Source organism: Condylura cristata, unplaced genomic scaffold (genome assembly GCF_000260355.1).
Source record: "Condylura cristata isolate star-nosed mole 26May11 unplaced genomic scaffold, ConCri1.0 scaffold00011, whole genome shotgun sequence".
Classification (NCBI taxonomy): domain Eukaryota; kingdom Metazoa; phylum Chordata; class Mammalia; order Eulipotyphla; family Talpidae; genus Condylura; species Condylura cristata.
In genome coordinates, this window is record NW_004567112.1 from 25,945,346 (window position 1) to 25,971,717 (window position 26,372).

A 26,372-nucleotide genomic window follows, 5' to 3' on the forward strand; every position below is an offset into this window, starting at 1 on the left:
ACGAAGTACACTGCTGAGGGGAGCAGCGGGCGGGTCAGGAGAGGTCTGGCTCCCCATGTGGTCTCCTCCGGAGAGCAGGCGGCAGGCGGGAATCGAACTCATGCGGAAGTGGCTTCAGATTCTCAGTACTGTGCTTTAACCCGCTGCGCCACCAGGGAGGGCCAAAGTAAAAATATTTTTAAGCATTTCTTGTAGTTCAAAAATATTCTTACTAAATTTACAGGTGTAAACTATTGTGAATGCTGATACTGATTACTTATATTTCTTGGACAGATTAGTCCATTTTGCTTCCAGGACTTGAAAACTTCTGTTACCATTAGCTATTTTTTTGAAGTCTCCTCATGTTGAGTTTGATTGCCTGTCTATAAAAGATAGTAGCATGATTATATGTCATTGAAAGTATCTCTTGGCTAGTATGTAATAACATCGTGGCTTAGTGTGTTTGTTGAAGTGATTGATGGATTTGGTCATGTAGTCATACAGTAATAGAAAATGAGAGATGAGATATACCTATCAGAACATCTTGTGCAAGTATGGGGTTATTCCCTAAAGAATAATTATTTTCTATAACAGTATTGAGAAGTAAAGTCTTTGGAGACAGAGGATAATGAGAGTCTGTTATTATGTTTTGCCCTTTCAATAGTAAGAATAATCTGTATTTTTTTATTAGTGTGAAAAAAAGATAGTGATCATTAGTAAATATTTAGAGAAGAGCTTCCTTAATGCTTCATAAACCTACATAATTCTATTCATGTTTAATCTAATGAAATTTGTATAGGAAATAGTGTGGCTGTTTTTGATTAGAGGAATATTTTGTTTCAATAACTGGATGAAGGTATTATTTCTAAATTGGTGTGTTCCCAGTTTAGTTGTTAATTATTTGAATTTGGGAGTACCTAATGATGAAATCTCATATTTACTTATAAAGTCTTCTGAATTTTAAACCAATGGTGGCTTTTTTTCCTGAATCAAGTGAGAAACTACTGCAGAGTTCTGTCATGAGAAACAGAGCAATGTTTGGGAGAGATTGGCATTGGAGCTGTGAGGATTGGCAGGAAGGCTCTTTTTCACTTCATTCCTCCTTCCTCTTGCCTGTACTGGCTAGTCAGAATTTGGCTATGAAATTGGAGAGAAACAATAAAAGGAGACTCCATTGCTTAGCACTCTTTCTTTTTATTTCTCCTCACCACAACCAGTGATAGGGAGGAAAAGAAAACACCTATAGCAGTTTCATTTATACCATATTAAAACTGTCAAATTAATCTAATGACAAATACAGATTATTTCCAGTGTACATTACAGCATAAACACGATAATGACTTTTTTGTTCTATCCTTAGACTAAATCATTTTGACTACTTACACTGAACCGTCTTTTTTTTTTTTAAACATTGCTTCCCAGACTTGATTCATAGCACTTTGAAATTTCATGGGGAAACCCTTATAATTGGTGTGGGGGAAACCAAACCAATGATGGTAGAGAGGCAGAGTGACTTCTCAGCACAGTCCTTTGCCCTACAGACTCCTGCTATACTTAGCCTTTCATATCACCTTGCCTTCTCCCACTACACTAATCTTGTACTTATTCTGATGCCATAAAATAAAATTCTTGACTAGTCTTATTTTGGTCTACAAATTGCTTCACATTTGTGGCTTCTTAAATATGAAAATATTAGGTTGGCTATTTCTGCAGACTAAATGGACTTTATTAGAATTTGGAGAACATTTGACTGAACCCATAATTGTCATGGTGATACACATGAGAGATCACCCTGTGGTTGGCCTGTCAGACTGTATGAGTCTTCAGAAATTAAGGGGAATGAGTGAGTTTGTTTTCTTGTAAGCTGTCAGATTCTTCTTTTCAAAGTGTCAGCCTAAATTGTGCACAAATAAATATTAGAAAAATTCCCTTTCTCCAGTTGACTTTTTACTGTTACATAATTTAGTACGACAATTGGGTTTCTTTTCCTCTAACATAGAGTTTTGCACTCTAAAAAGCATGCCTGAAAAATAGGTGGATTTGAAAGATCTTTATTCTCTTTTATGGTGTTTCTTTTTAATTTATGAAATATAGACCTGTCTCTTGGTGACATTCTAGAAGTAGTTCCAGCTAGTTTTAGGCATATTATAGAAAGCTCAATTCATAAGCACCTTAATTTTACTTTTCTTTAAAAAAAAACAAAACTCCAGGCCTTCCCTGGTGACACAATAGGTTAGGACACAGCACTGCAAACTAGCAGCAGCTGCCTCAGTGCAATTTCGATCCCCAGCCCCGGAGGTGACCCACATGGCATGGCAGACCTCTCCTGACCTGCCTGCTTCTCCCCTCAGCAGTGTCCTTCCTAAATCTGCCTGTCTGCTTCCCACTCTTGACTCATGTGAATCCTCTCAATGCCGCAGCTCCTCTGGCCTGTACCCCAGTTCTGTATGCATAAATAAATAATTTTTTTAAGTAAATATAAATTAATTTAAAAGAAACAGATATATTCAAAGAAAAAAACCCTCTAGTTTTGGCTTAAACAACAGATTCTGAGTGGTAGTTTAGAGAAAAGGGAGGAACTTTGTGTAATTACCTGATAGAAAGAGCCAGTTCATTTCACAAATATTTTTTGGATAATATTACGAAGAATAACCCTGTTCTAAGAATAGTGAATCAGCCATAAATCTAGTCTTTTTTTTTTTTTTAAGATTTTTATTTATTCATGCATACAGAAATGCGGTACAGGCCAGAGGTGCAGGGACAATGAGAAGATATACCAGAAACTGAGTGGGGAACAGAACAGGCAGATCAACAAAGTAGGCTGCTGAGGGGAGCAGTGGATGGGTCAGGAGAGGTCTACTGTGACATGTGGGTCACCTCTGAGGTGGGGATTGAACTCTGCACTGAAGCAGTCATGGCTTGGCTTGGCTTCCAGTGCAGCAATCCAACCCGCTGTGCCACCAAGGAGAACCTCTAAATCTTGTCTTAAAGGAATTTGTGTGACTATAAACAACTACAGCACAAAGAAGGAAGTCTTAGGTGTTTTGTAAAGAAAAGTACAGATAAATTACAAGGGAGTAATCTTCTAGCTACTGAGTCCAATTTGGATAGACTTTGAATCAAAGAATTGTTTGAGTAAGACATTAAAGGAGAGGTAAATTTTAGAATTGAGTAGGAAATATATTCTAGGCTTAGCATAAATTTTGTGGAAGCACAGGTAGGTGCTGGAGAAGAGTAAATTGCTGTGTTTATGTGTGTGTGTATGTGTGTGCATGCATATATGGATGTGCATAAGACTAGGCAAACTCAGATGGGCAGATAGCTTGATTTATTAGTTCAAGTAGCTTGAACTGTACTGAGACTATGAAAACCCATTGAAAGCTTTCAATGGAGCAGGGACACACGAGGGTATGCTTGGGCAGAAACTGAAGGTGAGCTAGCAGCAGGGCAACAGTTAGATTATTGTAGTAATCTTAATGAGTCTGGATGAGGGACTAAGAGTAGTTGAGAGGTGATTAAAAGGAGATAATGAATATGTAAGGTTTTGCTGAATCAATCAGTAAAACAGCAGTTAATTGATGTGGGGGTGATGAAAGGAAAAGGAGGCTCCAGAAAGGTTGTGCATTACTGGTTCATTAGGTAATAATACTTTGCATTTGTATATGGGGCTTTAGAATTTGTAAAGTACTATTACATCTGAGTCTTCATAACTCTGTAAATTAAACAGAGTTAAAATTATCCCTATTATGGATGAGGAAATAAAGAATTAAGTTTTTTTTTTTTTCCTATGTTAATCAGAGTAAAAGCAGATCTGGGCCTATAAGTGTAGTCTTCCAGTTTTTGGGCTTTTTTCCAGTTTTGGGCTCCTTTCTCTAAAACACCTTTCCTTGTGAACCGGGGAATCTAGTCCTGTGTATGTCACTAATTTTAAGTGTAAGAAATTATTTTAGGCCCTTCCTGGTGGAGCAGCGGGTTAAAACTCTGCACTGAGAAGCTATAGCCACTTCTGCATGAGTTCAATCCCCACCTGCCCCGGAGGAGATCCACATGGCGTGGCAGACCTCTCCTGACCCGCCCGCTGCTCCCCCCAGCAGTGTACTTCGTTGATCTGCCTGTTCTGCTCCCCACTCTGTCTCGGGTGAATTCTCTCATCGCCCCCTCATCTCTGGCCTGTACCCCAGTCTGTATGCATAAATAAATAAATCTTTAAAAAAAAAAGAAATTATTTTACCTTCTTTGAGTTTTAATTTCTTCATATTTCCTCTTGCTTTCTATCTCGCAGGGGCACTTTAAGAACAATTTTTGCTTATTATCATCAACTCTTTATTCAGCAAATAATGAGTACTACATACATGAGTATGTAGTATTCAGCAAATAATGAGTGCTTGATGAATACCAAATGTGTAAAATATGATTTCTGCTTTTGTAGTGTTCACAGACTAAAGGGAAGAATAAAGCATCTAGATAAACAATTATAATATGTAATGAAGGCAGTAGTACCAGTGTGTGTGGGTGACGATAGTGAAAAAGGAGGGAGCAACTAGGAAAGTTAGAGAAGGCTGCCCAAGGAGATATGAACTCAGTCCTGACACATAATTAGTGATTTAAATGTAGTAAAATTAAGCTGCCTTGTATTCAAGCAAAGCAGAGGACAAAATATGCATCATTATCATCATACTAGTAACTACTATTTATTGAAAACTTCTGAAAGCCAGGGAACCTGAAGATTGCTAATAGACACCTGACACTAGCGGCAAGGGGAGATTTCTTCTCTAAACTCTTCAGAGGAAGCATGACCCTGTCACCACCTTGATTTTTGAACTTCTGGCCTCCAGAACTCTGAGAGAATACATTTATATTGTTTTAAGCTGTCCAATTTATTGCGTTGGTATAAGGAACTAACTGATCAATGGAAAATTTAGAAAAGCACATACTTATATTGTCATTTGATTTTTCAGTAAAGGTGTCAAAGCAACCCAGTAGGGGAAAGAAATATCTTTTCAACATGTGGATAATGAACTTCATGAAGTTATCTATGTGGAAAGCATATATAGAAAACAACTCTAAATGCACAAGCTAAAGAAAATAAGTTCTAGAAGAAAGCATCTGTGTGACTTAGGGGTAGACAGAGATTTCTTTGGAAGCATTACCCATAGAAGAAAAAAAATTCATAAGTACTTTTCAAGGTATTTTTTAATGTCAAAGAACATTAAGAACATGAATAGGTTAGCTAAAGTCAGGGAGAAAATATTTGCAAAATGTTTATCTGACTCAGGATCTGTATTTAGAATATATAACAATTCAATTCATAAACAAAAGACAAAACAACCCCATGAAAAGTGGGCAAACAAATGTCTCAAAGAATATATACAGCTGATAAAAGTTCGCACAGTAAAAAAGTGCTCTGTGTCATTTTTTTGTATCTTTTTTTTAATGAGGAAATGGCAATTAAAACTTGAGTGAGGTAGTAATCAATAGACACTAGAAAAGCTAAAACTAAAGTGAACAGATGGAGCAACTGTACCTCTTATACTTTGTTGTGGATATAAACTGTATTATTACCACATTAGCAAAAGTTCTAGCAGTTCTTTACAAAACTAAACTTATGTCATAGTATTGTTACAGGGCAGGGAGAGAGGGGCATCCCTAAAAACCCCAAACCTGCCTGCTCCAAATAGGTTCTGCCATCCGCTGCATCAAGATAAAACATATAAGACTTTAATGAAAAGGGACTTTAATACAGTGAATATACAATATGGAACACAAAGAATATAATGTCTAAATCAAACACCTGAAGTTACCCATCCCCTCATGGGCAAAAGTCAACCCAAAAGGGATTGGCCCAAAGCAAGGCCTGAAAGCCCACCACAAGACCAAAGCACCTTCTGGCCGGGACCCATTTCTGGTCAGAAACTGCTAGACAAGTCTGGGAGGAAAAGAGCAAAATCAAATTCAATATAAACACTGCCCTAGTCATCTCCCTACAGGTATCTCACCCACATCTGTCTTAACCAGCCCAGGGTCAGGAAACAAGCATGGTTTCTTCCTCACATGCCTGCTGCTCCATGTGGCTTCCTCAGGTCTCCCTCTGGCTCTACATCCTGCTTCCTTCTCCTTCAGGTCTCCTCCTCTCCTCCTCTTCTCAGCTCCACCCTACCTCTGGGTGGGGCAGGGAACCTGGAACTTCCCCTTTTCCTAGGGACCAACCAGTTGTAGTATGACTCATTAATTCCATTCCTTTCTATATTTACCCAAGAGAAATTAAAATATGTATAAACAAAAGCTGTGTTGGTAGCGGCTTTATGTTGGCCAATGCCTGGAAATAGCATATTTGTCTATCAGCAAGAGAATGAATGAACAAATCATGATATATTTATATAATGAAATAAAACAATTAAAGGGTTTATGATAACTCATATCATAACGTGCTGAGAAAAAGAACCTCACACAAAACAATCTATGTCTTATGTTTTCAAAATATGAGGTTTTGTAAGAGGCAAGATTAATCCGTGGTAGGAAAAAATTAAAACCAATGGTAATTTCATAGGTATGGGGACAGGATTTGATGAGAAAAACAGTGCTTAATATTGGAATACCAAATGTGTAAAATACAGTTTCTGCTTTTGTAGTGTTCACAGACCAAAGGAAAGAATAAAGCATTTAAATAAACAATTATAGCATGAGGGACTTTCTAAGGTGATGGTAATGACCTATATATCTTGTTAGGGATTTGGGTTATGCAGGTGTATATACATTTGTAAAATCTCATTTGTATGGTATACTTAGACTAGTTTATTTCATTAAATGTCAATTTCATTTCAAAAGGGAAAAAAATCTATAAACAATTATTAAACTCCAGTGATTGATATGTACGTGTGAAGTGATCAGAATGAAATGGATTGATAGATAGGTAGATAAGTCACAAAAGTAAATATATAAGTCTCAAAAGTAAATATAGTAAAATTAAATATAGAAGCTAATAGACATTTAGATGTTCAGAGTAAAGTTATTTTAACATTGTTACATGTCAATTTTTCATAGTGTTGGTAATAATAATTACCATCACTAGAGAATGGCTTAAAGTATTGTACATTCATGCTGTGGTATTCTTTGTAGCAGAAAAATATAGTATATCATTTAGTTAAAAAGTTAACTTGCAGAAAATTAATTTCTGTGCACACACATGCACATAAATACTTAGAAGTCTGGGAAAGAAACATGCATCTGTTTATGTCTAGATGGTTTGGAATTGGGAATTAGTGATTAAGAAGAGCTTTGACTTCATCTGAATTGTTTGACTTTTTTTTAATATAATAGTTTATTTTTACATCATTTTGTATATTTTTTTCATCTCAATTGTAATCCCTGTGTGTTTCCCATCACCAAGTCACCCTTGTGCCATCACCATAGTCCAGTGCACGTCTCTCTCCCCACTGTTTTTGTTCCCATTCCCCACTCCACCCCCATAAATGACTCTGGAATATATGGCTGTTCATTATTCTTATTATTTTCTCGCCTGGTCCATTATACTCCTGCTTATGAGCGAAACTATCCGGTATTTTTCTGTTACTTTCTGACTTATCTCACTAAGCATGATCTTTTCCAGCTCCATCCATGTTGCTGCAAAAGACATGTGTTTCTTTTTTTTTGGTTGCTGAGTAATATTTCATTGTGTATATGTACCACATTTTTTTTAATCCAGTCATCTACTTTTGGGCATTTGGGCTGCTTCCATGTTTTTCCAATTGTAAATAAAGCAGCAATAAACATGGGGGTACAGGTATCTTTTTCAATCAGTGTTTTTGTGTCTTTTGGGTAGATACCTAGGAGTGGGGTTGCTGGTCATAGGGAAGCTCCATGTTTAGCAGTTTGAGGAACCTCCACACAGGTTTCTATAGTGGTTGTACTAGTTGCATTCCCACCAGCAATGCAGGAGTGTACCTTTTTCTCCACATCCTTGCCAACATTTGTTGTTGCTAGTTGTTTGAAGATGTGCCATTCTCACTGGGGTGAGGTGGTATCTCATTGTGGTTTTAATTTGCATCTCCCTTATTATGAGCGATGTTGAACATTTTTTCATATGCTTGTTGCCATCTGCATTTCTTCTTTGGAGAAGTGTCTTTTTAGCTCCTCTGCCCATTTTGTGATGGGGTTGTTTACTTTATTTTTGTTGAGTTTCATCAGTTCTCCATATATTTTTGTGATCAGTCCTTTATCACTACTTTTGTGTGAGAAAATGTTTTCCCAATTAGTGGGCTGTCTGTTTTTTGTAATGTCTCTTTTGCTGTACAGAAGCTCTTTTAACTTGATGTAGTCCCATCTATTTATCCTTGCCTTCACTATTGTGGCATTGGGTGCTCTATCTTTAAAGATGTCACTGAAGTGTATGTCATGTAGTGTTTGGCCCATCTTTGCTTCCAGGTATTTTATGGTTTCCGTTCTTATGTCTATGTCTTTAATCCACTTTGAGTTGATTTTTGTATATGGAGTGAGGTAGTGTTCTAGTTTCATTTTTTTGCATGTAGCGTCCCAGTTTTCCCAGCACCATTTGCTGAATAAACTTTCTTTGTTTGACATTTTTAAGCAAAAATTCATTCACAGATTACTTAAAAATTAATAGAAAACAATAAGGACTCCATCACACAAAGGATGAAAAAAATTCAACGTCATTAGTGTTCAAAGAAACGATGAAGTGTCATTTTAACCTATCAAATTACAAGTTTTAAAACAATATCAGATACTCAATGTAAGCAAGGTATGGGCTTGAATTTTTTGTTACACAGTACCAGAGTATAAATTGACAGAATCTTTCTTGAAGGCAGCTGGTCTGCATATATAACAATTCTTAAAAAGCAAAACAAAGAGCCCTCCTTGGTGGCGCAGCGGGTTAAGACTCAGTACTGCAAACTGGCGGCAGCCGCTTCAGTGCGAGTTGGACCCCTGGTCCCAGAGGTGACCCACGTGGTGTGGCAGGTCTCTCCTGGCCTTGGAGGTGACCCACATGGCGTGGTAGAGCTCTCCTGACCGCCTGCTGCTCCCTTCAGCAGTGTACTTTGTTGATCTGCCTGTTCTGCTTCCCACTCTGTCTTTGGTGATGCCTCTCACTGCACATGCACCTCTGGCCCATAACCCAATTCTGTATGAATAAATAAATCTTTTTTTTTAAAAAAAGCATTTTTGATTTAGCATTTTTTACTCTTAGAGCTTTTCCAAAAGATGCACCAAAGATGTCTGTATGCATTGCAGTGGAATTATGATAGTGGAAAATTTCCCAACAACCTATAAGCCTATCATAAGAAAATTGGGGGAATAAATCATTATGTGTCCAAATAGTAGAATAACATCTAATTACTAAAGATGGTGATGTAGGGTTGCATTTACTTAGGGAAAAGTTTATTATGTAAATGAAAGCAAAATATAATCTTTAGAAGACAATAGGAAGGATATATACCCAAAATGTTAGTAATGAATATTTTGATAGTAGGTTTATTGGTGATTTGTTGTTGTTTCTTTGTTTATGTTAATTTGTACAGTGAAAATGCATGACTGAAAAAACCATTTCTGGTGGTGGAAGATTGTACAGTGAGGTGGAAAGTGATTTTTTTTTCTCTGTAGATTCAGAGTGCTATGCTTTTATATTGAAAAATTATTTACTAAAATTTAGTGTCATTAACCTTTTATATTTATTTTTGAAAAAATTTCATCAAAGAAGAGTAATTAGAAAGTTTTCAGAATTTTATTAGGTTCTCTCTAACTTTGTGATACCAATAGATGAGATGAAGTAACTTTTTTTTTCTTCTGATTTTTTGATTTTACCGGCTGCAGATTGACTTATTCAACATTCACTATTTGATATTTACTTAATACTTTGTGTGCCCAGCATAGTACATAGTCATGTATAAATGTCTTTAGTTATTAGAACACAGATCATGGATTTAGTTTTAGGGAAAAGATAAAATAAGTACAAATTTTAGTCTATGCTTCTATGAAGTTCTATGAAGATGCTGAAGTCATACTATTTTGACATTTGATAAATTCAGTTACTCTATTTTAGTGGTTTGTCCATGTTGCTATTTGTTGAAGGAAGAATACTTGCCACAATCACTATGATAGGTTTGCAGAAATTATATCTTAAGATTACGACTGATGTATTGAGGGGCCATAGAGTGAGTATAGAAGTTTCTGCTATGACATCACGTGGTCATTGATCACATGTGTTTAGCTTTCTGTCTATTTGTATTCCTAGCAGTCTGCCATCTATTAGATATTGAAATATTTGTTTATTGGTAACCTGAATGAACAGATACTACAGTTTAGTGAGAAGAGATGGACAAAATAGCCTTATAACTTTGAAACTCATTGTATCAATTCTGAATGATAACATCTATATAATCATTGTGGAACTAGATTAAGAAGACATTATAATGTACACTCACATTCATACCGAAATACTTGCTACATATTATTATCTATGTAAGTTACCCAAAAGTTGACATCTCTTTACTTGTGGAAAATTAAACCTTTCCTTTTTACTATCATAAATGTTTATTTTCCTTATAATCATCATCATTATAAATATTATAATATTAAATATGTGATACATTTAAAGTATTATTTAGACACTTAACCTCTCTTGAAATTAAAAAATTATTTACATTTAAAAATATTTTACTACTTGTATTTTGGTTTGCATTGTACTGATTAATAGATTATAGACTAATAAATAATTTTTTAAGCCAAGATTTACATAAAGATACCAGCAATATGGGAAAAGGCACAAGATCATTCTAGGTTTTAAATTATGAATTGCATACCAATCATTAGTTGTGTTGTTTATGTTCTTGAATAACATTTATGATATTCTCATTTGTCTTTTCAAAGTAGCATTCAACCTGTACTTGATCTGTTGACAGTTATAAAGAAGTCTGGTACAATTATGCTTCATCAGATAAATAAGTGATATTTTAAAGCTTCTGAAAGTCAGCAAAGCATGAGAGCAGTTACTTGTATGTCAATTTTAAAAGACAAGGACGGGTATCCAAAGAAGAAGCTGTCTATTTAGATCCTATTTAAATGTCTTTTGGTTAAAATGTTTGAATAGAAACTTCTCCTTATACATCCTAAATACAACTGAAGACCCTGAATACTAAGTAAAATGTAAGAATATTTTGAAGGTAAAGAGAAGACTAACCACCTATGGGTCTATGGGCCTGTAAAAAAGATGTGACTCCAGGGTGCTATCAACAGGGGTCTGCCCGGGACACCTTCCCCAGGGTTTCAAGATGCCTTTTCCTTTCCCTACCCTTGTAGTGAACTTAGGTCAAGCGGAAGATCTAAGTTTCTACTTTCAACTGGTAATATGAGTGACTTTACCCTTCCTGTGTCATAGAAGACATGCTAAAACAAGATATTAGTAAAGTCTAATCTTATAATACTGCAAATAACCAGATTTCAATAAAAAAATCAACATTTCAAGAAAATATCAACTGAAATGAGAAAAGATAATCAATAGATACCAATCCTGAGGTTAAGATTACCTTAGAAAGACTTTAAGGCACAAAAAGGCTTCAATCAAAAATTACAAACCTAGGAAATGATGGAAGATGCAATATGCAAATAGTAGGGAGGAAGAACATCCACTAGAACTGGTAAAATGTTGATATCAGGAAATAGCAATGATTATATGTAATATAATGCCTTGAGAAGCTAGTAAAAAGAAACTCTATTGAAGGGCTATTATGCAAAAACACTTCAGATGAATGAAAATGGAATTCTAAAATATGTTTATTTTCCCACATGAGGGAAGGGAGAATTCAGATGAAGGGCAATTAAAAATTGAAATGACTGTCCTAACAATCAGTGATTAAATGCAAATGGTATAGCTTCATCATTTAAAAACATAATGATTTAAAGAGTAAATCTTTAAAAAAAAAACTAATGCATTATATGTTAAGAAATCCATTTCACACAAATGCGATAGACTGTGATCTGATTATTTGTAATAGGCAGACCCTGAAAACAACCAAAAAGCCCCTGTTGATGACTAGTTAATAAGGTGCTATCTTAATACCATGGAATACTTACTCAGTGATTAACTCGATACTTGCATCACCTTGAACAGATCTCAAAGACTGGGTTAAAAAAACAATCTTAAAAGGTTGTGTATGGTATTATTTCATTTCTTTAAAATGACAAAATTATAGAGATAAAAATAGATTAATTGTTCAGGGTTATGAGTAGTTGGAGAAAGGAAGGTATGACTATAAACGGTAACAAGGACATCTTTGTTGTAGTAGAACTTTTCTATATCTTGATGGTAGTGGTTATACAAGTGTACTCATGATAAAATAACAGAACCACACACTATGCTGTACCACTAATAATTTCGTGGTGTTGATCTTGTGCTATAATTGTAGCAAGTGTAACCTTTAGGGAAACTGGGTGTAGAGTGAACAGGACTTCTCTCCACTATATTTGCATATTTTAATGAATATGTAATTATTTAAAAAATAATAAGAAATAGGCCCTTTCTGGTGGTGCAAGGGATTAAGACTCTGCACTTTGAAGCTATCCACAGCCACTGCAGCCTCATTTTGATCCCTGTCCAGGGAGGTGACCCACATGGTGCAGCAGACCTCTCCTGTTTTGCCCATTGTTACCCTCAGTAGTGTATTTCACTTGATCTACCTGTTCTGCTCCCCACTCTGTCTCTGGTGAATCCTCTCACCCCCAACCAGCACCACAGACCTGTACCCCAGTTCTTGTATGCATACACAAATCTTTAAAAAAAAAATAAGAAATAATTTAGAAATAAGTAGAGTTTGACTATTTTAAACAAATGAATTAATGTGTTTTCAGATATAGGAAGACTTATGTCTTTAATATGTACCTCTAAACTAGTAGAAACGTGAATGTAAGCTTTTTTTTTTTTTTTAGTGTTAACTCACCATTAGGGAAGATTAAGATTTAGCTATCATTCACTTCCTCCTTGACCAGTAACAGCATTTTTCTGCTTTTTCATTTTCCCATTATAGTTACATTCATTCCACTTAGATTAATATTCTACATTTTAGTAGGATGTTATAAAAACTATTCTTATTTGAGACATGATTGCTTTCCCACTTTCGTATAACTTTGTGCTTTCCCCCAGCATTAAAAATTGCTTCATGTTATTCAGTTGTTCAGTTTTCTAAAAGCCTATGATTAATTGAATCCCAAACTCCATAGTTGCAAATATCTTTCTGTTCATTCTGAACATTATTTTCTCATGATCCCGATTTAGAGAGGGAGGTAAGCATTGGTTAAATTATAGAGCTTTAGATTTAAAAAATTCTTCATGTTAGAGAATGAATATATATTCCCTTTTTACATTTTAAATTTACACACAACACTGTCCAGCTACAAATAGCTAAATGAATATTCCTTTATTTCAACATAGCACCTGATTGAAAAAGGCAATCTATAAATACTTGTGAATAGTCTGTATCTCATCAATTGCAAACATTGCTCACTAGGAAGTGGGAGAGCCTTGGATTAGAGGCCCAAACACTTGATTCCTGTTCAGGTTTAGTTACTAATTAACCTCTTAATCAAGGATGACCAGGTATCTACATCCTTTGCCTTGTTTTCCTTCCTTTGTATTTATGACATCATCAGACTGGATTTCAATTTAGAATTCTTCTGGTTTAAATGTGGTTTCCAGTAAATAAATGGTTTACTTTAATATTAATTGTATATTTAGTATCTCTAAATTATCTTTATTTTTAATACTTCTAAATTATACTGATTTTTAGAGAGAAATTGGATTAAAAGGTTATATTTTCTAAACCCTTATATAGATGAGTTACTGAAAAAGCAAAAATGGATGCTGAATATTATCTCTGTTGTATTTCAAATTATGAGGTAGAAATTGTCATTTTTATGTCCCATAGGTAGAGGGAAAATTCTAAGGTCACTAGAAACCTCATTGTTTGGTTTGACACATAGAATATGCTTTGAAATAATTAGTATTACTTTTATGGTGATTTCTTCATATTATAGGCTGTGAAAGCTAGATGGCTTCTGGATGATTTCTGAGAGTCCTTGCACCTATCAGTTTTGTTTTTTTTTTATACCACTGTTTATTCCAGCAATATTTGTAGCCATAAAAAACTGAATCAACCTCTGAGTAAATCATTAGGACTTTGTTAGGATATATCTATTTTTTCATGAATGATATTTTCAATTTTTAAAAAATGAAATGCGGCCCTCCCTGGTGGCGCAGCGGGTTAAAGCACAGCACTGAGAATCTGAAGCCACTTCCGCATGAGTTCGATTCCCGCCTGCCGCCTGCCCCGGAGGAGACCACATGGCGAGCCAGACCTCTCCTGACCCGCCCGCTGCTCCCCTCAGCAGTGTGCTTCGTCGATCTGCCTGTTCTGCTCCCCACTCTGTCTCTGGTGAAGCCTCTCACCGTCCCTGAGCCTCTGGCCTGTACCCCAGTTCTGTATGAAAAAAAAAAAAAATCTTTAAAAAAAAAAAAAAAAAAAAAAAAAAAAAATGAAATGCACCTACCAGTTTTTAATCAGTATAATTAGGGACTGCATGCACTCTGTTTCAACTACAACTGTTTTATTTAATTGTAAATACTGTTATGAGAGGTATTTACGAGAGGTATTTGATATTTGTGATCATTTATTTCTAGAAGGCATTATAATTTTTTTGAAAATTCAATGTGTGGTTATGTACATTATTTACATGATGATGTTGATAACATACCTTTTAGGATCTAGTGAAAAGCAGATACATATTTTAATTTCATAACAAACAATTGCTCATTGGTTATTGTTCACTGACAACACATTCTATTGATTTTTAGGTTCTCGAAGAAGCAGAAGCTCAACATTTATATCAGTCCATTTTGCCTGATATGGTGAAAATTGCACTCTGTCTGCCAGATATTTGCACACAGGTTGGTGGAAATAACTTCTTTCTCAATAGCTTTCTTGAGATTCACTTGAATTTCCTTTAAACTCTTTAATGGTCCAGGTCAGAAAAGAGAAGGAGATAGGGAATGGTTTTTGCCTGAGTGTGATGATTTTACTACATTAAGGAAAAGGTTATAGGGTAGAGAGAATGTTAGAAAAGGACATTAAAAATGCAGCATTCAATTTTTGAGCTTACATTGTTGACATGTGCTTACTTGAGCTTACTTTTCTCTATTTATACAATCTCACACACACAAAAAATTCTCACAAAAAAAGTTCTGTCATTACTTCAGAACTTATTAGTGGATTTAGAACATTTTGTTTTCAAAACGGCCCCCTCCTTTCTCTTACTTCTGCACAATGGTATTTTATATAAGAAAGACTGATGTTATTTCACTTTGTTTGGAGAAATTAATTATTTATTGCTACATAACAAGTTACCTGTAAATTTAGTAGCTCAAACAATTTATTGTCTGAGTTTCTGCCTGCCAAAAATTCAGTTTAGTTGAGTGTTCTGGCATTATGGTTACAGTCAGGATGTCATCGGGGAAGCAGTCATCTGGAGATTTGACTGGGAGTGGAGGGGCCCCTTCCAGTTGGCTCACTTACATGGTGTTGATAGAGGCCTGGGATTCTTACCATGGGCTTTTTACAGCTGATTTGGTGTCCTGATGTCATTGTTGCTAACTTCCCCTGAATAAGCAACTCAAGGGAAAGGAAAGAAGTAGTGGTATCTTTTTTGACCTTGCTTATGAAGGCACTCACAGTTATATGTGCTATTTTCCTATTTGTTAGAACTTAGCCACTAAATCTAAACTGTATTCAAAGGAGAAGAAAATTAGAAGAGTGAGGAATATCAAAGAAAATGCAAATAAGAAATGTTTGTATTTAAAAGTCTGTTAATCCTAAAATCACCATTAATTTTTGAAATAACTTTTTGTGGATAATTTACTGAACAGTAAATGAATTAAAAACTGATTTGTTACGAAAACCAAGTAACAGTTGCTTTAAGTTATTGACACATTGTCACCGTTTCTAAACTCATTGCTCAGTTGTAAATAAATGGGTAGGATGGGAAATGGAAATTAATGGGAACATTCTATTTCCTCTTTCTTAGAAATGGTTTACCTTTGTGTTTTTTAAGAAAAATAGTTGAACTGAAAGGTCAACTTTTTCTGGCAAGTTCTTACTCTAGCAATGATGAGTGTTGTCTCTTAGGAAAAAAATTCACAGAATTGCCATTTTTTTGCTTTCTTTTCCTCTGTTTCATTATGATTCTTGAGATACAATCAGGACAGTTCCCTATGCATACTGATTTGAGATTAATGCAGATACATTCAGGAGTCTTAGTTATGGGTCTTATTGAAAGGAACAAGGAAAAGCATTTCTAATATGTTGAGGCTCTTTGAAACTTAACGGATGTATGGTTGGTCTTCGGCTTTAACCATCGTGTCTTTAAAAACATAGTTTATATAAGGCTCATTCCACACAACCTCAGCTTCTGTGGATTATGCTGAAAATAAATATGTCAATGAGCTTGGGTTTGGCACCACTAGAAGACATTTCAGCATAAAAATTTGAAAGAAAAATATCCTTTATTTTCTTTGACTTGGAATGATTATGTAGGAATTCTCTTTTTTTTTTTTTAACAAATTACACATAACTATTTACACATGTGTACACGTGTTCTGTTAATTGCTTTAATAAAATCAGATTTGGGTTGCACAAAGAAATTGTAAAGTGTGATTCAGAATTTCAAGGAAAAGACTTCCTTATTGAATTGTCATTTTATTTAAGACCAAGGCTGAAAAATTACTCGGTCCAACTATCTTTAATAAAAGTGAAAACAAAATTTAGCATATGTAATGATAGCTGAATTAATTCAGCATTACATTTTTGTTTCTTTTATTCTTTTATAACATGCATAATGTATTTTTATTTCTTACTTGCTAAAGCAATCTTGTTTTCCACTAATAAGAAATGTTTGCATTCTCTTTACTATTGTTATTATTGATTAGATCTGCAGTTTGTCAAAGAAGTAATTTTTTCCAACCCTCCTTGATAGACTGCTCTTGACTTCAGCAGTATTGTTGATTTAAGGATTCAAGAGTGGCCTGAAATTATTCCTGTCTTAATTTAGCAAATGCAATTTGGTGCCTCTGCTTTTAAAATTGCTAAACTAATTATTGCTCTTGTCTGTATTTTTTTGTTTCCTCTCAGCCAATACCACTCCTGAAACAGAAGATGAATCATTCCATCACAATGTCACAGGAGCAGATCGCCAGCCTTTTAGCTAATGCTTTCTTCTGCACATTTCCACGGAGAAATGCTAAAATGAAATCGGAGTATTCTAGTTATCCAGACATTAACTTCAATCGGTATGTTTTTCAGAGAACATCTCTTTAACAGTGAGAGAAGGATGGAAGGAGCTAATATTTATGAAGTGATTTGCCCTAAGCCAACCATTTTAAATTTCTAATTTAATCTGTTACAGTATATTAAGTGACCCTTTGTCATTTTGTAGTCAAAATAAAGTTCACAAAAGTTGTAGAACTTGATTAGGGTCCAGCACCTAGTAAATGACAGAACTGTACTCCAGAACAGTTCTTTACCCCCTACTGAATTGTTGTCTTCCTTTGTGTGATCTGGACTCCATATACCTCTTTATTGTGATTAATTCACAGGAGCATTTCCTGTACATTATTTTCTTGGTATGCTGAAGTAATGTTAAAACTGGAATATATCACATCCTTTCTGTAAAGTGTGAACTTAAAGTCATAAGACTGTTTTGAGACTTGAAAAATATTTGTAAAAATGAAAAACAAAAGTGAAAGTTCACTTTGACTTTTTATAGCTTAATTTATCAATGTAATATTTTAAAAGGAAGGCAACAGAATGTTTCATTCTAATTTTCAATTCTAACCATTTTCACAAATAAGTAATCTGTCATAATACACAAAATTATTGTAAAGAATCTTCTTGGAAAATAGGCACTATATTTTTTCTCTTCTTCTTCCCTCTTCCCATTTCCATTTCTTTATTTTCACCTGAAAATTATGTTATCTGTGATAGAATTTGAGTTTTCTTTCTAATACATCCCTTCAAAAAGTTGTTCTTGTACAGGCTCTTTCTCAATAAGTTGTGTGTAATATCTCCTATTGCTCTCTGCCTCTTAACATCATTGTCTGCCTGAGTGAGGCCTTATGAGCAGGGTACAGAGGGGAGGTTTTGATGGCGCAAAGTCATCCTTTTGTTTGCCATTCTGTTTTTGTCTTAATAGTTGCGTAATAAAGTAATGCCGCTTAAGTTTGGTTAACCTTTTGGCATAGCTTCTTTTAAAAACCTTATTTTGGACCAATTTTAGACATGTAAAAAAGTTGCAAAAATAGCATTGAACAGCCTCTGTTCTTGGCTTCACTTTATGTTAACATTACTTGGCTTCACTTTATGTTAACATTTCTAGGTAGTCTTACATTTTAACCCTTGTAAGATTACCAAAAATAGAAAGATAACTTTGGTATATTACTATGAACTTGTGGCTGTTATTCTATGATTTAAAATAATTTTGCTGTTCAGATTTTTCTAGCTTTCCTGCAGATTGATTTCTGTTTTCTTTTAAGAACTTCCCAACTTTTTTAGAGGGGCATTTTCTTGTTGGAGGCACATGTCTGGATTCATCTATTTTTCCAAGGAACCCTCCTTCCTTTTATTAGAGAATGGTATTTAGAAACCAAGATCTGGATGAAAGATGTATCATCCAGATACACTAGACTAGAGTATCTTTGCTTCTGTTGTTACTCTCTATGGACAGCATTTGTCAGTTCTGCCAGGCAATGGAAAAATAAATTCTCTCTAGTGACATGAAATATTAACCTCAATGTATTACTTTTAGTTTCTTGAAGTTTAGAACAATTTGGCTGCTTAGTATCTAATGCACATTTTTATTAAAACCAAGATATTTTATTACGTTTGTTGTGTTTTATTTAATTTTTAGCCAGCAAGAGTGTAACTGATGATTTGAATATAATAATTATTAGGTTATACTTTTAATGCTTCAGACATTAAAATATCAGTGAAAATATTTGTTACTGTGTACATTTACTGTCTATTATCAATACTAAGGAGGAGTGGGACACAAAAATGGAACATCAGTGTAAGAGAATTCTTTTAAAATTCTGACAAGATGATAATCCTTTTTAGGTCACATCCTCTTTGGCTGTGTAAATACCAGTCATGAGGGGCATTTTTTTTTTAATAGAGGGGCATGTTTTTAATCTGTTTTTTTCCAGATTGGTACATTAGCTGAGTTTGTTTTAAGAGAAAGGTGCTTATTGTTTAGTTTAGTTCAAATATACAGTAAACAGCTACAGTATTAGTATGTTAAATGACCTGGTGTTAGAAGAGAAGGGACTAGCCAGTTTCTCATTTCCATGCCTTCCTCTTCTCTACATGACTTTCATTCCTCCTTTGTGACTCAAGTCACATGTCATTGTTTCTGATAACTTGAATCCTGCCAGGATAGGTTTATTACACTTTGGGATCCTATGACAGTGCATGTACTTCTTTTATTTAAGAAAATAGAGGTACATAGCACTGTGACACTCTATTAGAGAAGACTATAATTTAATAAAGAAAACCTTCCTTGAAGAAATAACTTTTGGGTTAAGTAGGAAAGAGCGAGTAGGAGTTTTTACAAAGGACAAAAAGAGAGGTAATTGCACCCTAGGTAAGGAGAATCGCATGTGTTGAGGTAGTGCAGAGAGTAAGACACTCTATGCCCAGCATGTGGCTGCAGCTCAGAGAGAGAGGAGCAGTCACAGAAGCAGGTAGGTGGAGGGCAGATCATGCTGTTCCCTGTAGGCCATCCAAAGGTAATAAAAAGTCATTGAAGATTTTGATTTGATGTAGCTCATCAGATTCATATTTTCAAGTTTGTATTGACTGTGAACCAAGTGGGGGAGGAAACAGAATACATGAGTCTATCTGGTTGGAAAGACTATTCAGAGCAACAGGAAAGAGAGGGATGCTGGCTGGGATTTTGGGGAGGGGTGGAGTTATAGAGAATTTAGTGGGCAAGTCAGTGTGATCGTAGTGACTGTTTGGCAGATGGGCAAAGAGAGGTATCCAGTGTGTTTCTAAGTTTGTATAACCAGATGGTGCCTTAGTGTTGTCTACTTTTACCATGATACCACTTACCCTGCTTTGTTAGTTTCTTGTTTTATCCTTTTAGTGGGACAGAGATCTTACCTGTGCTGTTCTTTGATGTTTTCACAAAATCTCACAGTCTTATCAGTAAATCCTTGTTGGCCTGAATGAAAATAAAGTTTGCAGATGAAACTTTGAGAAATTCTGATTAGTTAATGGCAGACTATTAGGACTGTAACTTAGACTCTTCATTCTCAGTCTGTTGTATCTTATTCTTATGAATTATAAATTGTTTTTGAATTGATGTAATTAAGCAGTTTTTACCATTGATTTCTTTAGTATTTGCATAGGGTTGAGAGAACAAAAAACATTCATATCTATGATTCAGTTGTGTAAAGAACCTAGTTATTAAATATAATTTATTGCTTATTTTAAAAATTATTAAAGAAACTTCTTTGTTATACAAGTAGACTAATAGTTAAGTAATTTGAATTGCACAGGTTTTTTTTTAAAGATATATTTATTTATGCATACAGAACTTTTGTACAGGCCAGAGGTGCAGGGGTGAGAGGATTTACCAGAGACAGAGTAGAGAGCAGAACAGGCTGACAGATGAAGTACACTGCTGAGGGGAGCAGCGGGCAGGTCAGGAGAGGTCTGCCGGGCCATGTGGATCACCTCTGGGGTGGGCGGGGTTCGAACTCATGCTGAAGTGGCTTTAACTTCTTAGTGCTGTGCTTTAATCTACTGCACCACCAGGGAGGACCAAGTTTCTTTTATTAATGTAGAAAAGGAGATAATTCTATTTTGTATTTAAGTTAACAGACATTTAGTTTTTGTAGAAGTAGTTTTCCCTTTCCATAAAGAGTGTTGGATAAATTAGTAATAAAGGATTCTCCAAAGAATAAGTAAGTACTAATTCTGTTTATTAGGAATAAATTTTTAATCAGCTCTAGAGTCTGCCTGAGATGCTTTAAATTATAACATTTCTATTCAGAATTCTGAAGACAATCCCAATGGTTCTGAGGCAACTTTTCTGGTTTTTGCTTTGGTAATTAGCTCTAGTTAATAATACTTAAGAATTAGTATTTCAGTGGCCACTTGGAATTTATGGCATGAGAAATCAGCTAGTGCATATTTCTTGATCATCTCTAAGATTAACATGGACTTATTTGAAAGATTTATTCTTTGACTTAATTATAGAACTTAGAAAGGTTTATTATTTGGTTTTGTTTTTGTTTGGATAAGAACTGTCTGCAGGAGTATTGAGTGGTGGTTGTATTAGAGGGCCTTTTCTCTAAATATATATATGTATATATTTTAAAACTGTAGTATGGGTATTTTCAAACATACCAAAAAATAAAGTGAACAGTATATGGAACCCATGTTTCAGTCACCCACCTATAATACTTAACTAACAATTTCTTAAACTCTTTTTTCACCTGTCCAATCCCACATTTTTCTTTCTAAAACATGGTTTTAGAAACTTTATTTTATCTATGCATACAAGAGCTGGAGTGTAGGCCAGAGGTATGGGGGTGGGAGGTGAGGGAGGTGAGAGGAGTCACCAGAGACAGTGGGAAGCAGAACAGGCAGAGCTACTGAAATACACTGCTGAGGGGAGCAGTGGGTGAGACAGGAGAGGTCTGCTGTGCCCTGTGGGTTGGCTCTGTGGCAGGGGATTGAACTCATGCTGCAGTGGCTGTGATAGCTTCATAGTGCTGAGACTTAACCCCTTGTGCCTCCACTTTAGGCCTCTTCCCTTCAGCATTTTAGGCTTGATGGGAAAAGAATATGAGCTATATTTTTTTAATGAAAAGGATATAGGTTGGAACAGTGTAAGCATTTTATGTAAATATACTTTTTTGTTGTTGTTCATTATGTAATGCCTTAGTCTAGTCCAATTATGTCTGCATAAATAGCATGAATTTTTTTAGTGTGAGAATATCTCTTAGTAGCAATAGGTAATATTTATTAAGTACTTGAAAGTGCAGTCAGTGTGCTGCTATCCCTTACTTAATCCTTACATCAGTTTTTTTTTTTTTAAGATTTATTTATGCATACTGAACTGGGGTACAGTTAGAGGTTCAGGGGCGGTGAGAAGATTCACCAGAGTCAGAGAGGGGAACAGAACAGGCAGATCAACAAAGTACTCTGCTGAGGGGAGCAGTGGGTGAGACAGGAGAGCTCTTCTGCGCCATGTGGTCACTTCTGAAGCTGGGGATTGAACTTGCACTAAGGTCTGTAGCCAGCTTCACAGTGCTGCGCTTTAACCTGTTGCTCCACCAGGGAGGGCCTGCACCAGTTTTATTAATTAGGTATTGTCTTTCTCATTTTCAAGTAAGGAAATGGAGTCTTAGAAAGGTAGGTCACTTCATGAGGTTAACAGATATAATTGGAATTAGGTTATAGTCACCCCCTAGAAGCTATGTCCCTTAACCATTCTGTTTTACAGCCTCTTGTTGAATGAACTGCATTAATGAACTGTCACTGGAAATAATTCTTGATCTATAAAGTGAACCAGAGTCATTCTTAATCCAAAGTGACCTTGAGGGACTTAAGCTTGCAGTGTCCCACTAGCATTTTTACCAAATAAGAGTTTAGTTAGGTCTGTTGGAGATTTGAAACTAGACATACATACTCTTCCTGACTGATGGGCATTCTTTTGGTCACCAGATCATTGAAAAATAAAGCAGGTATAGGCTGTAGTAGACTCCACAGTTGTTTTAGGGAGTCTTCAGCAGCCAGGACGTCTGCGTGTGTTTTAGCTAGCTAAACTAACATATAACAGAATGATGATTGTACATGATCATTGATGTTGTCTGTTGACAACTCACTGATTCTAGCTAGGTAAGGAAGCTTCTATACTAATAGGTTTAATGAAAGCAAATGACTTGTCTGCAGAACTGGGTCTTAAATACTGTCTTCTGTTCAAAATTAATCCTCTTTCCTTATGTCTCACTTCTCTGAAGAGCAAAATGCTCTGAGTGCTCCAGAAATGGAAAATAATCAAACTTTCCTTTTATCATGAGGCTTATGAAAAATCAAGTACGTAATTTGATAAGCCATTTGAGAAGCTTGTTGTGGAATATTTTGTTTTCTCCTTTGCATAGTCTCTATTTCTGGTATTTAGGAGTATATGGGTTGTGCATGTGTGTGTCTCTGAAGTCTCAAAAGAAGTATGGCTGCTAGTTGATTGAATAAAATATACGGTAAAACTATGTGGTGGGAGGTTGATGTCAATAAATTAAATAAGTCTTCTTTTTAAATTTATTGTTGTGTCCTTCTAGCCTTGCTTAGTTATGTTAACTACCCCTGACCTTTTCCCCTGCTTGCCTTTCAGGGCCTAAACATCTATATAAAGGTTTCCAATGTGATTAGCATTGATGTTTCTGAGATTGCTTAGAAACTGATGGTCAGAGATTAATTGTGGGTTGCAGCAGTGGTCAGCCCAGGAGGCTTTTACATCTGTCTCTTCCCTGGATTGAAAATGTTACTGGGGCCATATGGCAAAGTGCTTCACAGAAATGCCAAGAACAACTTTCTGGCTGTGTTCCGGATTAGCACTTGCTTCTATCCATTTTAAAGTAGAGGTTATAGTGTTTGGGGTTTGATTTACTGTAACTAATGGGATTAATCCTTAACATGAAATCACATGGGTCTGTGTATGTGTCTAGAATCCAATTCCAGTAATGTTATCAATATTCCATTCAGGGAAAAATGTCACTAAATTATGTTTCTCTTTATATGTATGGAAAGAAAAATACCAATTCATAGGTATCTGACCCTTTATTGACTTATTCTCTTGAAAATAAAAACAGCTTTCTCTTGAAGATAAAAACAGCTTTGTTAAGAACAAAAGTGAGGTTGCCTGACTGGCTTTTTCTGTTTGCCTCCTTTAATTAATGTGTGACTATCATTCAGTTAAATGCCAAAATGCCTTCCCAACATGCAGAGAATTTATTATGGCCTACTTCATGTGCATGTTTGCTGCATGCCTGCTGACTTAAAATATGCATACTCAAGTCATACATACCCAAGATTTGAAAATCTGATTTTAAAAAAATGAGTGTTAAGAAGTTAAAAAATTGGATTGTGCTTGATTATTATAAGGTCTCATTTGCTTTGAGTCTTTCTGTGTTTGAGTATTTGTGTGAGTTTTTGTCTCTCATACCCTCCTTTCCTCTCCAACCCCCTTTCTGTCAGTCTCTTTCTCTTCTATCTTCCCTATGCCCCTCCCCATCCAACCCCTCCTCCCTCATTCCACCATCTTTCAGTCTCTCTTTTTCTAGGTTCAGTTCTTTGTCTCCCCCCAGCCACTACCGCTAACATTGTCCTTCAGATAATACCTCACTTGGTGATGACTTTCACTCATGCCAATGACTGTATTTTTATGTTATTTTTGCTTTTGTACCAGGGTAGTATATAGGACTTTAGGGTAATCTGTATAGGACTTTAAAATTTTGTACCAGGGTAGTATATAGGACTTTAGGGTAGTCTGTGTATGACTTTAAAATTTTATAACAGCCATGGGTTTTAAACCTGCTTCATTTCCCCTGACTTTCTTTCCACCTCCTGTCACCCTGCTCAGGAAGATGGAAAACCATATTTGGCTACATAGTGATTTGAAATTAGGCTTGGAACAATGTATAAACAGAATACACTAAGATTCTTGCTTGATTTGTATCTGTAAGAGTTGTACCTACAAAATAATTTGCTTGTAGTAGGTAATAATAACAGTTACATAATTTTCCAGGAAAGTCCATATTGCTAGGGTAATAAATCTGTAGTCTCTAGAGGCTCCTATAGTTAATAATTTGTCATCATGGTGGTGAAATATGTGAACTTTTATGTGATTTTACACACTGACCACATGTAAAAGGTAGGAAAACCTTTTTATGTTTGGGGGAATTATTTGTAAAGGATGATAGCTATTTTCTCTTGTGCAACAGTTCTGTAGAAGAGTAACTTTCCACTTAATTGAGTGGTATTAATCTCTAAGCAAACAAAGGTGGTAGTCTCTTTTATATTCATACCTCTGCACTCTATAAAATAGTAAACCTACAAAGGATTTTGAAATGGATCTCAAGGTATTCATTTAGTAAATCATATATTTTTGATACAGGGTGTTGAATTAAACTGCCAAGTTACTTTTTCATTTTGACTATCAGTTTGATTTAAACAAACTGTATTCTGGTTGGTATATTACAGAAGCCAAGTTGAAGCCTGCGCTCTCAAAGATTCTTTTGGCAGGAAGCTAGATTTTGAAAATACTTGCATTTAACATATTAAGAAAATGTAAGTTCTTTTAGATGAGTAAAAATTAATCACACAGGCACTCAAGCTTTTTTTGAAAATTGATCATATTTTAAATTTAGTTAGATGTTGGTGAAAATGTTTTCTACTATTAGTATCCTTTTCAAGAAATATTTGTTCATATAAATTGACCCTGAATAAAAGAATTTCAGATCATTGAAAACACAATCATTTGAAATCTGCATTCCTTTCTCTAATTCATTTCAGTCTCAACAAGATTTTCTCGTGGAATTAATTTTTTCCTCTCTGCATAGTTATGTAAGCTTGCTTTTCTGATCATGAAATATTTTGCTCATTTCTTCATTTCTGAACTTCTAAATATGATTTTAAAGTTCAAGTATATGACTAGAAGTAAATGAATTAACATCATTGATAGCCACAGAATTTCCCTATAATTATTAGATACCTTTGGAAAGCTAGACTTTGTGCTCAAAGCATGCTTTTGTGTTTGAAATCTTTTAGTGAACTACTTTTCCATGTCTTCTGCTTCCAAAGTCCTGCTTTTCTTTCCTCAGGATAAATTGCATTACATGTTACCAGTAACAATGCTACATCATTTCAAAGAAAACTGAATTAAGTAATGTAAGTCCAGGTTGCTGGAAACTAGATGACATAGGGTAGGCACTGCTTTGGTTACCATGCAAAGGATATATTTATATCAATACCATGGATTGTCACTCCCCTGATATCTTGTATTACCCAATTGTGGTCATTGTTGTCCCCGCCCCATCCTAACAAAACAGTTGTATACATCTTTTTGTTCAGTCTCTTTACCTAGTAATACTATGATCTATACACAGTATTTGCCATTGGGAAAATTAAGAAACATTAACTCACTGGCCTAATTGACTTTGGGGAGCAGATGGTGCCTTCTCCCTGGAGGATGATAGGTTGGAGAACTGTAGTTATTATAGTGCCATCTGACTGGAATAACTTTTAAGAAGCCTGGTTCTAGTTGGTTTCAGT

At 35.3% G+C, this 26,372-nt stretch overlaps 1 protein-coding gene across 3 annotated transcripts in view; it reads left to right on the plus strand.

The window, feature by feature from the left end:
• PARG (poly (ADP-ribose) glycohydrolase) overlaps positions 1-26,372 on the plus strand; it is a 104,625-nt gene that overhangs the window by 31,079 nt on the left and 47,174 nt on the right. For all 3 annotated transcript variants that reach the window (XM_004680653.2, XM_012723659.1, XM_012723660.1), the window contains exons 8-9: positions 14,837-14,929; positions 17,166-17,323. In XM_004680653.2, coding sequence (XP_004680710.1) covers positions 14,837-14,929; positions 17,166-17,323 — 251 coding nt within the window. The remainder of the gene's footprint in view (positions 1-14,836; positions 14,930-17,165; positions 17,324-26,372) is intronic.